General features: G+C 40.8%; 1 protein-coding gene across 11 annotated transcripts in view; it reads left to right on the top strand.

Annotated features, from left to right (window-relative positions):
* The window catches only part of eps15l1a (epidermal growth factor receptor pathway substrate 15-like 1a), a 419,830-nt gene extending 403,612 nt beyond the window's left edge, over positions 1–16,218 (top strand). For 8 of the 11 annotated variants that reach the window (XM_068016623.1, XM_068016624.1, XM_068016633.1 and 5 more), the window contains one exon: positions 15,296–16,218. In XM_068016623.1, the coding sequence (XP_067872724.1) occupies positions 15,296–15,442 (147 nt within the window). In that variant the 3' untranslated portion in view covers positions 15,443–16,218. The remainder of the gene's footprint in view (positions 1–15,295) is intronic. The other 3 variants (XM_068016629.1, XM_068016627.1, XM_068016632.1) reach the window with 2 other exon arrangements.
* Positions 16,219–16,443: the final 225 nt, after the last annotated feature.

Here is a 16,443-nt window from a genome sequence, read left to right as displayed (position 1 = left end):
GTGTAGTGGAGAGAGGGTGGTACTCTGGTGCTATGCAGAAGGACGTTAAAAACACAGGAACCCTTAAGTGGCAAGTATTGTGTTAACTGTGGGCGGTACAACAACAACTTCATTTATATAGCAGCTTTAACAAAGTAAAACATCCCACAGCGCTTCACAGAAGTCTTAGCGGACCAAAATTGACACTAAGCCACAGAGAGAGATGTTTGGACTGGTAACTAAAAGCTTGGTCAAGGTGGTAGCTTTTAAGCAATGGCTTAAAGGAGAGAGGCAGAGAGGTTTAGGGAGGGAATGCCAGAGCTTCGGGCTTAGGCAGCTGCAGGCAAAGACACCAGTTATGGGGTGATGTAAATTGGGGGTGTGCAAGTATTCTTAACATGTTGAACTTTATAATTAAATGTGCTGAAATACTCAGTTCTCCCTCCTCCTCCTCCTTCACCCCAGCACACCGCACCCCACCAACCCTCCCAAAAAAAAACTTCCTGAATCTGCTGAAGGTCCTGACTATTGTTGGGCTCCAATTTACTAAGCATTGTGTATCTGCCATTACCTACTCAAACTGGCCATCAGCAAGTGACTGTTGGTGGGCAGGAAATCTGCACCGACTAGCTGAAGCCTGTCCTCACCCAGTGCTGTGGCATATTCATTTCTTGCAGAGGCTCATGGATAGCATTCTGCACCAGGAATCCTAGACCTATTTTTCTTTCTCCCATGGGTGCTGAGTATTGGCTCCAATACCATTCCAATGAGATGAGCTAGCTTAGCAGAGAGTTGAGTTGAACTTGGAACCTGTATGACTCAGTACCGTTACAGGGAGTATATTAGACCTCAGAGCTACAGAGTTTCTTGTTTCCAACTTAAAATAAATTTCACATTGCATCAATTTTGATGTAACTATGATTTTCTACCCTTTTCTCCATCCCACCAGAAGAAAAGTACTCAAATTTTTTAAAAGATGTTTCAGCTTTTTGTAACTCTGTCACATTCTGTTGTCCATGGTGTATCATTGGGTAAGCACTGGATGACTGATTAACATTTTTTAAGTCAAGTTTTTCAATGCGCACTTACACGTGTTTGTAACTTCTTATGGAGATTGTGATTTATAATGCCTGATTCATCTTTGTCCCAGCGAAGTTTCCACTGGGAAGTATCAAGTCTTTGAGTGGAACTTTACAACAATAAAGTAAGGGTTTCTCCAAAGTTTTAGAGTCTGCTAACATGCCAATTCCATTCACGTGAACTTTCATTACCTCCTTTTGTTTATACTTGGGTAGAATTATTTACATCAGTGACAGTGTGGATCGACATACGTGGTTAGCACATTGAGCACTGTGAATAGTGCAACTATAGTGCTTTGTGCACAACGGAGAGTGAACATAATACAAAGCTCAATTGCCAGTGCCCCAGCAACTTTACCTGTACAAGTAGCTGCAATCAAGGATGCACTGGAACATCACGAGTTTGAGGGAACGTTGTGAACTTTCATCATGCAAAGAGCCAGCATTTGCAATAATGTAACGTTGTCGTTGTTTTCGCTTTAAATTATTTGAGCTTGTGCCTGTGTTGTTGTAGGCCACAATCATAGCTATCTGGTTTAGAAGTCACAATTGTTTGGTATCGTGTGATTAGGCCACATGACCACAGTTTAGTGTGGTAACACACAATGCTGCTCCATAAGGTTACAATGGTGGTGGTGTGTTAAGCGAAGCCACATGCTGCGGGTTCTCGTACATTACTGCTGGAGGAGCGACACCCATCAGAGAACATTTCAACCAATGAAAATTACATTTTGAACATTCGAAGGTTTAGAACAGCAACATTTCACCAATAGTACAAGTTCTGTTTTATTAATAGTAGAATAGACCCTGGCACACAGTCTGAGTTTCAGTGCCTGCTTTAGTGGGCTCCTATCATCTTTCCTATGACAAAAAGGATGTGTAAGATTTTAAAATAAATGGTTTAATATATAAAATCTTTTGTTTTGACCCAAAAAGTGCAGCCCAGGCTTTTGGCTGGGAACGGAGGGATAGCGATGAAGGCCTCCCCTGAAACACCCCGAAGTAAAATGTTTAGGCAGTCTCTGCAGTTTTGAGCCGATAGATTCTACTTGCTCAGAATGCAAGCCAAGCTGATCCCCACCCATTACATCTGACTCTTAAAAAAAAAATTCTGTTTGCATTGTTAAGAATTTAGTAGTACATGACCACCCTCTCTTATGGTGTCCATGTTTACATCAATTTTGAAACAACAGGAGAGGGCTGGAATTTTTTTTACTGATATCTAGAGACCATATTAAAAACAAAATTCCTGCCTGCCTCTCTTCCGCCCCCCCCCCCCCCCCATTCATGGATAATAGGATAATGAAAAATTTTATATATATTCTGACGTCAGGATAGTTGGTAGAGTACAGTTGATATTTGGCTCCTTTGATCTTATTCACTCAGCATAAAATTGCAACTACTGATTGATTATTTGTACAATCTCATTGTGATATGACGCAGGCCATTTTTACATGAGAATATAGTTTTTACACTCTACAAGAGGTGATTAAAGATGAGTACATGTCTTTTATTGATGGCTTGAGACTGTCATATACATCTGTGACTCAAAATGACTGTTATTGTGTCCATTGTGTTCAAGCTGCCAACACTGGCTAGGAGCGTGGAGCATAATGGAACCTATTTTTTGTTATTACCAGTTTTCTAACAAACTTGACATTCAGAAAATTATAAAAGAGAGAACTTGCATTTATATAGCGCCTTTCATAATCTAGGGGCATCCCAAAGGGCTTCACAGCCAATTAAGTACTTATGAAGTGTAGTCACTGTTCTAATGCAGGAATATGCGGCAGACACAGACAGTATTGAAACTAATTACAAGATAAACTATTCTTTAGTGATGTTAGTTGAGGGATAAATATTGGCTAGGACACTGGAATATCTTCCCTGCTCCTCTTTGAAATAGTGCCATGGGATCTTTTGCATCCACTTGAGAGGGCAGATGGGGCCTTGATTTAATGTTTCATCCAAAGGATGGCACCTCCGACCGGCCTAGAATTTGTGCTCAAGTTTCTGGAGTGACTCTTCAACCCATGACTTTCAGACTGTGATACAAGAGTGCTACACTGAGCCAAGGCTGACAACTTGAAGAGAAGGAAGCAAATGAAGAGTAGCTGTTCTTTCTTTTGTGAGCCTAAACTGCAAGTGTCAGTAAATTATACAACCATGATAATCTTACAGGGATTGACTATTCTGGTCTCATCCATTATCAGAATAAATGCACTTGTGCAGTGGACATTGCATAGTCATCAGGATTAGGAAATCTTCAAGTCCCTTCATGCAAAGGTCAGGGGTACTGCTCAATGTTTTTGTTTATTGTCTTCCCAGTCACCAACATACAACCCTGCATTTTTGCATCCGTTCACAGCAAATGTAAAAAAAGTACTTCAACATCTTCACAGTGTTGACTTACAGCGTATCTATTGCTATCACACCTCCAACCAGTATCATTCATAATTGTACGCCACCTCTAAATATAGAAAATGCAATGCAACATCACTCTAGACCTGAATTATATTGCATTCATTCACAAAAAGTTTTGTTATTCTTATTAGTGAGAGTCCCATGCCAGTACTGTTGCAGTTGTCGATCAATGAAGTTTTAAATGCATCTCCAGTCTCTACCAATTTTGAAATATTTTGCTTTGATATGCAGCTGCCTGTCTTTCCGTTAGCTCTGTGATCAGTACCTTGTGTGATAGTTTTTTAATTTTTTTTAGTTCATTCTTAGAATTGCTGACATTTATTGCCTATCCCTAGTTGCCCTGAAGCAGCAGTTTGATTCAATTTAGAGAGCAGTTAAGAGTCAACCACATGGGTGGGGGGCTGGTAAGGACGGCAGGTTTTCTTCCCTAAAGGAAGTTAGTGAATCAGTTGGCTTTTTACAATAATCCCGCCAGCTTCATGGTCACTTTTACTGATACCACCATTTTATTTCCAGTTTTTATAAAAACTGAATTCAGTTTCTCAAATTGCCATGAAGGGATTTTAAACTCTTATTGTCTGGATTACTAGTCTAGAAACATAACTGCTGTACTACCATACACTTTTCCTTCATATGTCGTGCGTTAAATTTCCCTGCCATTCCATTTGAATTTTGCATATTCTGACATCACTGTCTCCTGCGACACCAAGGAATTATTTTTATCTCTGCATTGACCCCTTTGACTTGACTTGAAGCAGTTACCTGCTTGCTTGGGGCACCAAATCCATCGGCACCTCATCCTAGTGGCAATTCTTCTTGCACAAATCTTGACACTGAGCTGGGAAAGTGGGGGTGGTAAGGGGACATTGGGTATCACAGCTGAGCCAGTCTCGAGGAAATTGTACATATGTCTTGACACTCAAATTTTTCTTTTTATTTGAATAAAAATTAGTCAAACTGCAAACGACAACATAATCGGCATTTATTTTGTACAGTTATTACATCTTGCATGTTCGCTTGGTTCAGTTGGTGGCACTCAAATTTGAGTCAGAAAATCATAGGTTCAAGCCCCACTTCAGGTACTTAAACACATCATGTACTCTGACACTCCAGTGCAGTATTGATGGAATGCTGCACTGTTGGAGGTGCCGTCTTTCAGGTGAGACATTAGATTGAAGCCTGATCTGCACATTCAACTTGATATAAAAGACTGAAGAAGAACATGGTGGGAGGTGTTCCTTGTGTCCTGGCTTACTATTATCCTTCAGTCAGCACCACCAAAGACTGTTAGTTATATCTTGCTGTGTGCGAATTGAGTGCGGCGTTTGTCTATGAAACAATATTTCTTTGGAACATCTGGAAGATGTGAAAGACGCTATGTGATTGCAAGTTTGTTATTTATTGCAGAGCTCCATTGTTAGTAGTGCACAAAGCATTGTTGGTTAAATTGTGGAATCAGTCGTTTTCCATTAATTGCCGTATGCTGTATCAGCAGTTTGTTTAAATAGAACAGTCTGAAATATGGTCTGCGACTTATAAATTCATAATAAATTTCTTAGCTTTGGTTTGCATCATCACTCCCAAAGTGACCCTGAAACTGACATCAAAACTCCTAGAGGAGTCCTAGCAATCTCCATTCAGCAAGTCGTAAAACCAAGATCTTGTGTGGTGATTTCTCTATTGCACTGCATTATGTATTGAATCTGCATTCTTCAAATTTGACTAATGTAATATCATAATTGAACAGTTGAATTGCCATGCTTGCTTGTGTGAGGGGATGGGGTGGTGTCTTAGGGATAAGGAAAGTTGATGTGGAAGTGGCCTTTAATTTCAATAGGGAAGTGTTCTTCTGAGGCTGCAATCAAGGCATATTACAGGACAGATTAACAAGAGCTTTAACCTTTATCAGGCTCTGCTATTGCTGATTTTTGAAGTCCTTGATGCAGTAAGTGAAAGAGTGTTTTATTCCTTAGTATCCCTCATGTCAAAAAGACTTTACCTTTGTGAAAGTCAAATAATTTTGAAGAGAAATTTACCAAGTCAGATAGAAAATGCCAAATTCTCTGGGAGATCAATGCTAGATTCCAAGGAGTAACATTCAGCATGTGTCTTCCAGAAAACAGTTGACTTTCCATTGGTTCTAATATGAGCTTGTTTTCTCACACGGAGCAAAGGAGGGATTTGTGATGAAATGGTCAGAGCTCTCACCACAGCCATGCAAGTACCAAGACAAGTTTGGTGGCAGATGGAAAGCTGAAGACCAGCAGTAAAAGCAGAGGGAGAGAGGAATAAAAACAATCTACAGCAAAACTAAAAGAAATGTATATTGTACCTTGTTTCGAGGTATGCCAAAGTGTTTCACAGCTAACTATTTGCTTTGAAAAGTGCAACCAATCTGCACTCAGCAAGGTCCACAACAGTAAATGAGGTGAATGTCCAGTGCATCTGTTTTTGGTGGATGTTGAATGTTGCCCAGACCATCAGGAGAACTCTCCCCATGGAATCTTTAACATCATCTGAACAACTGGAACAGGTGGGCAGGGCCTCAGAACATCCCATCCAAAGGATGTCATCTTCAATGCAGTGCTGCGCTGAAGTGTCAGCCTAGACTGTGCTGAAGTCTCAAGAGTTGGGTTTGAACCACTGCTTCCTGAGTCAAAGATGAGAATGGTCCCAACTGAGCATTTATATAATACCCAAAGAGGAGGATTGAAGAAGATGGAAAAAAGATACGATGCTTGGCATTATTGTGATTTGCAAGTTAGTTATAAATGGATTAACTTTGACACACCAAATATGCTGGTCATCATAAGACATGCAATTAATTCTTACATCAGTATCGTAACTAGGGCGTCACCTGCACTGACGATAATGGTAACATTATCAGTTGTCTTAACCCTTTCCTTCAAAGATGTTTGTAGTGTCCTCTTTGTAAATCTGATGGCCTTGAACTTGAATCACTTCCTGGTGGAAGTTCTTGGAACTGTATCGGTGCTATATATTTTATTTAATTCTATATCAACCAAATTAGCCAAGATCAATCTTGAGAGCAGGATGATGATTCCCTTAACTAACTTGGAGGAAACCAGAATTACCAGTGCTTCCATTGTGACAGGACTTCAAAGATCCTACAAAGAAACCTGGGAAAAATCAATTCAGCCCTTACCCTTTGGGCATTGGCTAGATCCCAATTACTGAAAGGTAATTAAGAGTTTAATGCACACTGGAAGTTTGTTCAGAGGGATCATGACAATGCTGTGCTTAAACATGGAGACACCTGATAAAGCTCAGTTGTGGCATTGACACCAGTTTCAGGTTCAACATACACACATACGGACATACGAATTAGGAGCAGAAGTAGGCCATTTGGCCCCTCTAGCCTGCTCTGCCATTCAATAAGATCATGGCTGATCTGTTTGTTCTTGATATCCACACTCCCATCTACACCTGATAACCTTTGATTCCCTTGCCTAACAAGAATCTATCTACCTCTGCCTTAAAAATATTCAATGACCCTGCCTCTACCACCTTCTGAGGCAGAGTGTTCCAAAGTCGCACAACCCTCAGAGAAAAAAAACTTCTCCTCATCTCTGTCCTAAAAGGGCGACCCCTAATTTTAAAACAGTGCCTCCTAGTTCTGGACTCACCCACAAGAGGAAACATCCTTTCCACATCCACTTTGTCAAGACCATTCAGGATCTTATATACTTCAATCAAGTCTCTCCTTACTCTTCTAAACTCCAGTGAATACAAGTCCAGTCCGTCCAACCTTTCCTCATAAGACAACCCGCTCATTCCGGGTATCAATCTGAACAGCCACCAACGCATTTACATCCTTCCTTAAATAAGGAGACCAAAACTGCACACACCATTCGAAATGTGGTCTCACCGATGCCCTGTGTTGGTTCAAAATTAAAATGATAATTCTCCTGCTGGATTTTTTTACTGGATTTACCCCAATATCAAAGGGGTGTATTTATTTGTTTTCCTGAGTTAAAATATTCTGATTCAAATAAACAGAAAGCAGTTTGATTGGTAGAAGGAAGGCACTCTTAAGTAGTGACTTATAGCCAGTACAACCCCTAGGATTGTTAGGTAAAGCCATCCATTTTACAGCCAATTGGACTTTATTTGTGTCAGAAGACTGATAGAGGGAGACTGTCCATTGCTGAGGATTACAGAAACATTGGTTTTCCCAGTGCACGTAATAGGATCCCTTAGGCCAGGAAAATCAGATGTATGCTCCTGCTGCCTTGTTGTGCCAAATGGTATCCAGTTTTTGATCTCAATTCGGAAGAAAAATGTAATGAAAGGTGATCAATTGGCGGCTATAGATCTCAGAAGCACACTTCAACATTTGGATGCGAGATTCCCACAAAAACAATCTAAGGTTTAATCATATAAAGCATTGATTTGGTTTTCAAACTTTCCTACATGGGGCTCCCTTTCAAATATTGACACCCATAGACCCCCAGTCTTAAGCTATGAAAAACTGTGCCAGTTATCTAAAGGAAAATAGTACCTTGACTATAGAAAAAGTTTTTATGAGCAACAGAAGTGACGTTTAAGTACAGAAAAATATTGAATACAGAATTGTTGAAACATTGCTTATATAGTGTGTGGTCTGCTTACCCAGACAAACAAACATCTGTCCTTGCAGCATCCTGGGATTCCTCTCGCTGACCCCAGTTTGAATGACTAGTTTGTCTACACTCCCCCTCAAGTTAAGATGCTACACAGACCTTACTTCAGCATGTCTGATCTCATTATGAAGCTAGTACTTCCTCATTTAGGATCCATCATTCAAGGGGTCAAGTTGCAAATAGTGTTCGGAATAATCTTGTTACCAGTAGATAGATTTGGAATTAAGCAGGGCGCAGAATTCAGAACTCAACACTACTTGTAGATCTTGGAGTTGATAACAGCTGAGTCTGTGATGCAGGGTGCAGTTGAGGTTATTGCAGTGATCACACTTCAAGAGGCACTTTATTTTCCCAAAACATTGAAATCAACCATGAGATAACCAGCGATCTAAAATGTGATGCCCTCTCTCTTGCTAACATTCACTGACTAGGTTCATACATTGAAGCCACCACTTGTGACCTGGTCCTATCAACTAGAGGCCTGCTACCCAACCCAAACCTGACGGGACCCAATGACGTGCTGGGTTCGGGTCGGCTCGAGTCAGGCCCATCTTCCGGGGCCGGCTTTCGGACTTGGGTCGGGTCGGGCCAGGTTCGGGTCGGGCCGGACACACACATTAAGTGCTCTGCTGGTAAATAAAAAAGCTTATCTGAGCTGGAAGTCCGAGACAAAACTGAATCTGCGCAGTGAGAGACTGACGTCATTATGACGTCATCGGGCATGCGCTGCAGCTTCCGGCAGGTTCGGTGGCAGGAAGGTAAGTAAAGGGATGGTCAGGTTCGGGTTGAGTAGTGGTGGGTTCGGGTCGGGCTCGGGGCAAATTTGGAGGGACACTGGCCGGGTCGGGCCCGGGCCCGCTGTAGTTCGGTCGGGTCATTTTTCCCGACCTAAAGAAGGCCTCTACTATCAACACCTCTTTTGTTATATCTTGCTCCATCCCCGCTTTACTTGCTTAAAACCTATTACATTTCTCACCTTTGTCAGTTCTGATGAAGGGTCACTGACCTGAAACATTAACTCTGCTTCTCTCTCCACAGATGCTGCCAGACCTGCTGAGTGTTTCCAGCATTTCTTGTTTTTATTTTAAAAAGTGTGGCACTCTGTTTATCTTCTTTAAGGTTGATTAGCTGCTCAAGACCTCTGCTCTTTCCAGCCCTGTTCCACACAACTACAATGCCTTGTGCATCTCAATACCTACACTCCCCACCCTACCCAGAACTATGTCATCTCCCAGAAGAGCTGAAAAACCAAATAAAACACCAGACCAATATAAGGGCTGGGATGCGGAAATCTGAAAATTCCCCTCTGATACCCTAGGTGAGTGAAATTAGTCCAGGAAACTACACTGGCCCTGATTTAACTTTTGCAGGAGACCCATCTCTTACACAGGAAATTCAGAGAATCTGTCTTCACTGCATGAGCCAGCAATCTATTCCACAGGTTCACTCTTCTTTGGGAAAAGAAGAACCTCTTGATATCTAGCCTCGTTCTGCCATTGCATAATTTATAGGAGTGGCCACTGGTCTTCTCTTAACCTATTCAGTTGGTAAACTTCCAGTAGCAACCAAGTTTTGAGAGGCAGGTGGGGAATTAAACATTTTGTACATCCAGAAATGGGGTCTTGGGATTTAAATCTTATTTTACACAAACTCTTATCAGCTTTTCTTTGAACCTCTGGTTTCTTGTCATTTCAAATCTTGTGTTAATATGACCAGGTTCCTCACTTCAGATTCACTCAGTTTATACTTCAAGGTAAATGGGTACCATTAGAACAATTGTAGATGCACAATCTTTCTAAAACGTTCAGCCCATCTGCAGCAGTTTGCCCCTACTGACATTAGTTTAAAGGCATGAGTCACTCTCTAAAGTGACATATGCATCATCTCATCTGTATATCATTAGATTGTCTGTTCTTCTTTCATGGGTAATAGCTGAAAATTTCTGGTTGATGCTTGAACAAGGTGTTTTGGAGTTTATGTCCAAGATTTTTCTCAAGATAACCTGGCATTGTAGCCTCATGTTATTTCCTGTTGGTAAAATATTGATATTTACAGAGCTTGAATATTCCCTGTAGATCCAGCTATGGCCGCGTTGATAGCATTAGTTGGTAGCATTAAGGAATGAAACTTTAGCTAAATTTGTCTCCCGCAAGATAGCACCTACTAAGGAAACTTGGAGTATGTGCAATAATATAGTCTTAACGTCAGTTCAAACCAGTTGTAAGTACTTTGGTGCTTCAGAGCTTCCAGCTGGCCCAGTGTTAAGTCACAGCACCTACTGCACTGTTTCCTGTACTGTATTTTGCATTTATAGCCACTCCAGGCGCTGCTTCACAAACCACTGACCACCTCCAGGCGCTTATCCATTGTCTCTCGAGATAAGGAGGCCAAAGAAGATATTTTGCATAATTCATTTATATCTGAAGATTGAATGACAATAATTAATTCCCAAGAGATGGTTTCCTTCATTCTTGTAATTCGCAAGCATCCTTCCACCTTGGCCCCAATAGTGTGTTTGTAGCTCCTTAATGTGCCTGCATTTAAATCCTCCTAAATGTAGCCTTTGAAAGAATTGAGGCATAATCGTGAATGGGGCCCACCATACAGCAGGGTGAAGAAAGACCATATGACCAATATGGTTCTCTCATGCCACCCACCACACTGTTAAAGGAACAGCAGCTCAATGTTGCCGGTAATAGGGGAATGGCATAATCATCTGTATCGAACACTGAGCAAGTGAATACCCATATCTTAACTTTACTCTTTAACTGTAATTTGACCTTTCTAATGCCAGCATAGGGAGCAATCTTTATTTCTTAACGTAATTAATGTGCAAAAAGAAAGAATGGTGAATTAAAATTTGCTCCAGTTAATTTGAAATGAATCTGATGCAAGCATTGAATTGCTGATGATGTACAGAATTGCAGCAGACTAGACACTCACCTTTGCTGCCATTGAATGGACTTGCATTGTACTAAAACCCTTCCTACTCACTCACGTACTGTATCCCAGTCAGTTAGGCCCCCTTCCCATGCATCTTGATTCCCATGCATTGGCTTCCAATGACTTAAACCTTGCCCCATTCTTCCAACATTCCTAACCTAAGTAAACGTACCCTGATAATTATCAGCACTAAATACAGTGAAATCATCACAAAATTTCCCTGCGCAGAATGTCTTATTTAAATTAGCTCAGAATAATTCTATAAAATGTTTAGAACAACTTTCTGCTTTCTTTAGACACGGTTCATGACTGGTTATATGGATGTGTTATAATTTTCTGATCGGCTTCTTCACTCTGCGGTTTATTGAAATATTGATTGAAACAAAATCTCCAGACCAGTTTATCAGAACTCAACTGTATGATCAGACAGTAAAAGCAAATCTGAAATTAGTGCATAACCTTGACAAGGGAAAGAATTTGCAGTTTATAGCGCCTTTCACGATCCTGGGCTGTTCCAAAGCACTCTGCAGACACTTAATTATTTTTAAAGTATCGTCACTGTTGTAATGGAGGGAAACACAGCCGCCAATTTTTGCACGGCAAGGGCCCACAAACAGATTCATAACCAGAAAACCTGTTTTACTTATATAGGTGAGGGCTAAATATTGAGCAGGACGCCAGTGGGAACTGCCCTACTCTTCCTCAAAACAAGGTTATGGGATCTTTTACATCCACCTGAGAAGGTAAACTCGTCCAAAAGACAGCATCTCTGACAGTGCTGCACTCCCTTAGTAACTCAGATTCTCTGGAGCGGGGCTTGAGCCCACAAACTTTTGACTCAGAGGCAAGGTTGCTGCCATTGAGCCAAAGCTCTCACCTGTCATCTACTGCTCACAAGTGTAACATTTTTAAAATGTTGCACAGTTCAGTGTAAAATTGGAGTACAGCAGCTGTGTTCGCAGAAAGTGAGCACTTGTACCTGGAGTTCAGTGAATAAGCTTACAGCTGCTGGTTACTATTTTTGCAGGTACATTTTGAGTGTATCCTTAACAACAGTAACAACACTTGCATTTATATACTGCCTTTAATGTAGTAAAATGTCCCAAGATGCTTCACAGGAGCAATATCAAACAAATTGTAAAATAGAGGCGTTGCCAGATTGGAGCCAATGTGGGTCAACGAGCACAGGGATGATGAGTGAACAGGACTTTTGGATGAGCTCATGTTTATGGAGAATGCCAGCCAGGAGAGCATTGAAATAGTCGAGTATAGAGGTAACCAAGACATGGATAATGGTTAAGTATCATTATACAGTTGTTGTTTCAAGAGTTGAACATCCATTGTACAATAGTGATTTCTGGAAGCAAGTGCATAATTGAATTGCTAACACACTTAGTAACACAATACGTTTGATGGCACCAAGCTGGGTTGCCGGTGACTATACTGTAAGGGAGATTGATGACTTCCTACAGGATTTAAATGGTGGGGTAAAAGTGTAGTGGCTAGATCTTAACATAGCTAATTTCACATTATATCAGGAAGCATGAAACCTAGAGAATTATTAAATGGGTCCTATTTTGAATTAAAATTTTCAATATTTCTTCTCTTTGGACCCAGCTTTGGTTGCATGAGGTGGAAATATTGTAGGAGCCTGTGGTCCACTGTCTCGTGACAGCATCCAATGACCATGAAGCTGCTTTTTAACAGTTTGTCAAAATCATGGGTGACTCTCAAGGGTATGAGAGTTGCAGGGTAATTTTAACTCCATTATACTCATCATCATAGTTAAGTTTACATGTGTGATTTTCACCGCTTGTGTTCAAACAAGCACATTGCAAGGAGTTCAGAAAAGAATGGTAAGTATGATCCTAGTGCTCAGACTGTTTATTATGTAGAGTTATGCAAATAACTGAACTTGAGAAAAGAAAACCAAAAGAGGACATGACTGCAGAGATGCAGATCACAAATTAAAAATGTAACCAGCCATAAGCAAGAGAATCTCCCCCTTCCCCTGGCCTACAAAACATTGGATTCGCAAATTTGAATTCTGTAATGTAAGTTAATGTGTTTGTCTCATTTATATAAGAAAGGAGAGGTGCATAAATAACTGGTAGGGCAGAATTAAAGAGTGAAGGACAAAGTATGAGAAATCTGTGGAATGTGTTTGTTGAATAGTGAGAGTTATAAGCAAAAGAAAACTTGCTTTTAATCGCGCCTTTTGTGACCCGTGGGTGTCCCAAAGCACTTCACAGCCAATGAAGTAATTTTGAAGTGTAGTCACTGTTGTAATGAAACACAGCAAGATCCCATGAAGTTGAAATGGGGTTGAAATATTCTGGAGTTTAGGACTTGCAGATCTTAATCAACTGGGAGGATAAACTGTGGTTGGTGAGCTGCCTTAAAACTAAGGTGGTGGGGGGGGGCTCTGTATGCCTTTGTAACTGAGAGGAGTTTTTTTTCTCTCCCTGGGAATAGTGAGTGTGAGCTGCAAGCCTGTTTCTAGACAGCTGCAAGAGAGATGACGGCACATGCTGTATTGCATCAGTTTGACGGTGTGTAAAACTGGCTGGAACCGGTTTGTTCTGGTAGTCCAGAAGAGTTTCTCTCCCTTAAGGAAGATTTGCCCCTCTGATCAGAAAATCTACTTTGGCATACAGGCTGTGTTTCGCCTAAAGAGGAAAAAGACCCTGCAAAGGAATCTTTGCAGTGTTGGAGGTAGCAAATTCCTTTTTACTTCCAGTCTCTAAGAAGTCTGTGCCTCAGGAGTAACTTTCTGTTGCCTTTATGTTTCTGGGAGTTCTGGAATTCTCAGGAAAATTTCCACTGTTAGACTGCTAATTCAAAACCCAAATAGACCTGTTGCTATACTCTTTGTTGAAAGATCTGTGTCACGCCTGCTGTAGCCAAATTGCCTTGACCGCAGATCCATTACAGACTGTTCATCAAATTCACCTGGAGACTTCAAGTGGCATCTGACTATTCGCCTCTGGAACACTTCACCGATCTAGGAAAACAGCCCACCAGCAATTACAGTCCAGTTATTTAATTCCTAAGAGACAGCTCTGATTTAAAAACATATTTTTTTTATATTAGAGACTGAAGGACACAAAGAAATGAAAAGTGGAACATCTCCCTTGGCGTATCTGAATGCAATGCTTCACACTAATTCTCGTGAAGATGGTGGAATGCTTTACAGACTTCCAGGGCGGGTGGATCTGTATACATTGAAGAAAGATGCACTATTATGGTCCAAAAAAATGCCCATTGGAGATAGTGAAGGTTATGAAGATGTACCTGACTTGGAGAGCTGTGACTCTAATGAAACCAGTACCACGGACGAGGAAAATGATGCCTCACCAGTATCTGATGAGAGTTCCTCAAATGCGTCATGTTCACTGAGATTCAAAGCAAACAGGTGTCCCCTGGCAAGCAGAACAGCCAAAAAACAACCCAGCAGGTGTTGGAAAATTACTCAGATGCTCCAGTGACCCCCCCAAACAGATCCTGCACATTAAAACCAGTTAACCATTGGTTTTTGAATGTATGTGTATGTGCATGAGGGTTAGGAGGAATAAGAAGTTATAAAGTCTTTTCAGACATAGATTTATCTAAATATTGTTTAAGATTTAATTTATTAATAAATAGTTAATTTGTTGTATAAAGAAACTTGGTTTGGTGTGTTTTATTCTGGGGGTTAATAAAGTGTTTAATTTGGCTAATTTCTAGTAGGTGGGAAACTTTACAAAAAATGCTATGACCTGTGAAGTGGTGGGACTGAATTAACAGTGCATTACTCCCGCCTTTGTTGTATAAAATGGGTACAGCCAGTTTGAAGGGAAATTGTACAGTCCAGCAGAGTGCGCTAGATAGGCTGAATATCCTTTTCTTCTTCTGTACTAACAGCCAGATGCAAGAAGCATGCAACAGGATTTTTTTTATGATTAGTTTTCACCTGTCTTTTTATTCAGATTCCAGTCAGTCATAGTTTCTGGACAAGTCCACAAGAACTAGTTAGATGAGGTTGGGTGGGGTAGCTCTGCTGATCTAGCAGTTAACTTTTGCGCTGCTGTCTCACTTTGAATCTATCTCTCAACTAATGTTGGTGTTTTTAACACAGGTGATTGCCAGGCGTTTTATCTCTGGGTGGGGATGCTGCATGTTTACATCACAAGGGAAACCTCTGAAATGTGCATTAATATTTTCCCCCATTTTTGTATCTCTTTCCAGTTTGGTAATGAAGAGCAACAGCTGGAATGGGCGAAAAGGGAGAGTGAAAGAGCAGAACGTGAGAGATTGGAGCGGTTACGAAGGCAAGAGCAAGAGGACCTAGAGCTTGCCATAGCACTCAGCAAAGCAGAAATGTCAAATGTGTAAATAGTGCCCTGGTCCACTCAATCAAAGGCATATGAGCTGTCAAAATAAAGGGCAGAAGAAATGGGAAGGAAAGAGAAAATAGTTGGACACTGGGTATTCCGAATGTACTGGACAGTAACTGGCTCAAAACCCTCTTCCTCTCCAGATGGCATCTAAACAATCACTTTATGGACCAGTGGAATAAATCACATGGACTGTTTGGGGTACAGAAGGTGATGATGCACAAAGAATGCACTGTGTAATTAAAAAGGAGAGAGCAACCTGTATCATTCTCAGTGAATCAGCAATTTCAGCTCTTGTGTTTATGCACATGAAAGTCGTGAAAGCTTTGATACTGATGCTAACTAACTTTAACTGCGGTATTGGAGAGAAGCAAAGCCAAACCCCTCCCACCCTCTCTCCCAAAGGAAAACATATATAATATATATAAACTGCCCAGTTTATTATTCTCTCTGTGTTGCAAAATGCCTAGTGGTGTTTTTGCAGACTTTAAATGTACAGTGTCCTGTTTTATGTTTTATAACAACCCACCCATACCTCCCCATCAAACATGCCTTAGTGTTACTGCGAGATTGCAGTAAACTATAAACCCTGGACCGGAACCACCCTGTTCCAGTACAGCTTATTAACCTGTAAGGACTTGTACATTATGTCAGTTATATTTGTCCACTAGAATGTTGTTGTAACTTAAAAATCTATAAGATTTTAACTCATTGCACATTGCTTTTCTTTAATATAATAAATGTGTGGAGACATTCCTGTACAACTGGACAATGCAGCACGCTCCTGATGTTTCAGTATTTTTGATTGTAGTATAATGAAAATATGCAGAGGGTATTCAACCTCTCTCACTGGCCTTTGTGTTCTTGTAGCCTGTGATAAGAATGTGCAGATTCTTTTCCTGCAACACTGCACCTAGTGATGTCATGTGCCTAGAATTTTGAGCCATTTGCAAGGAGACAGAAGGAACTTGAACATGAATTGTGCAGGAAGTGTAACAG

The sequence above is a fragment of the Heterodontus francisci genome, chromosome 36, assembly GCF_036365525.1.
Source record: "Heterodontus francisci isolate sHetFra1 chromosome 36, sHetFra1.hap1, whole genome shotgun sequence".
Lineage (NCBI taxonomy): Eukaryota > Metazoa > Chordata > Chondrichthyes > Heterodontiformes > Heterodontidae > Heterodontus > Heterodontus francisci.
Note: the sequence above shows the minus strand (reverse complement) of the source record. Positions and strands in the feature narration are given on the sequence as shown.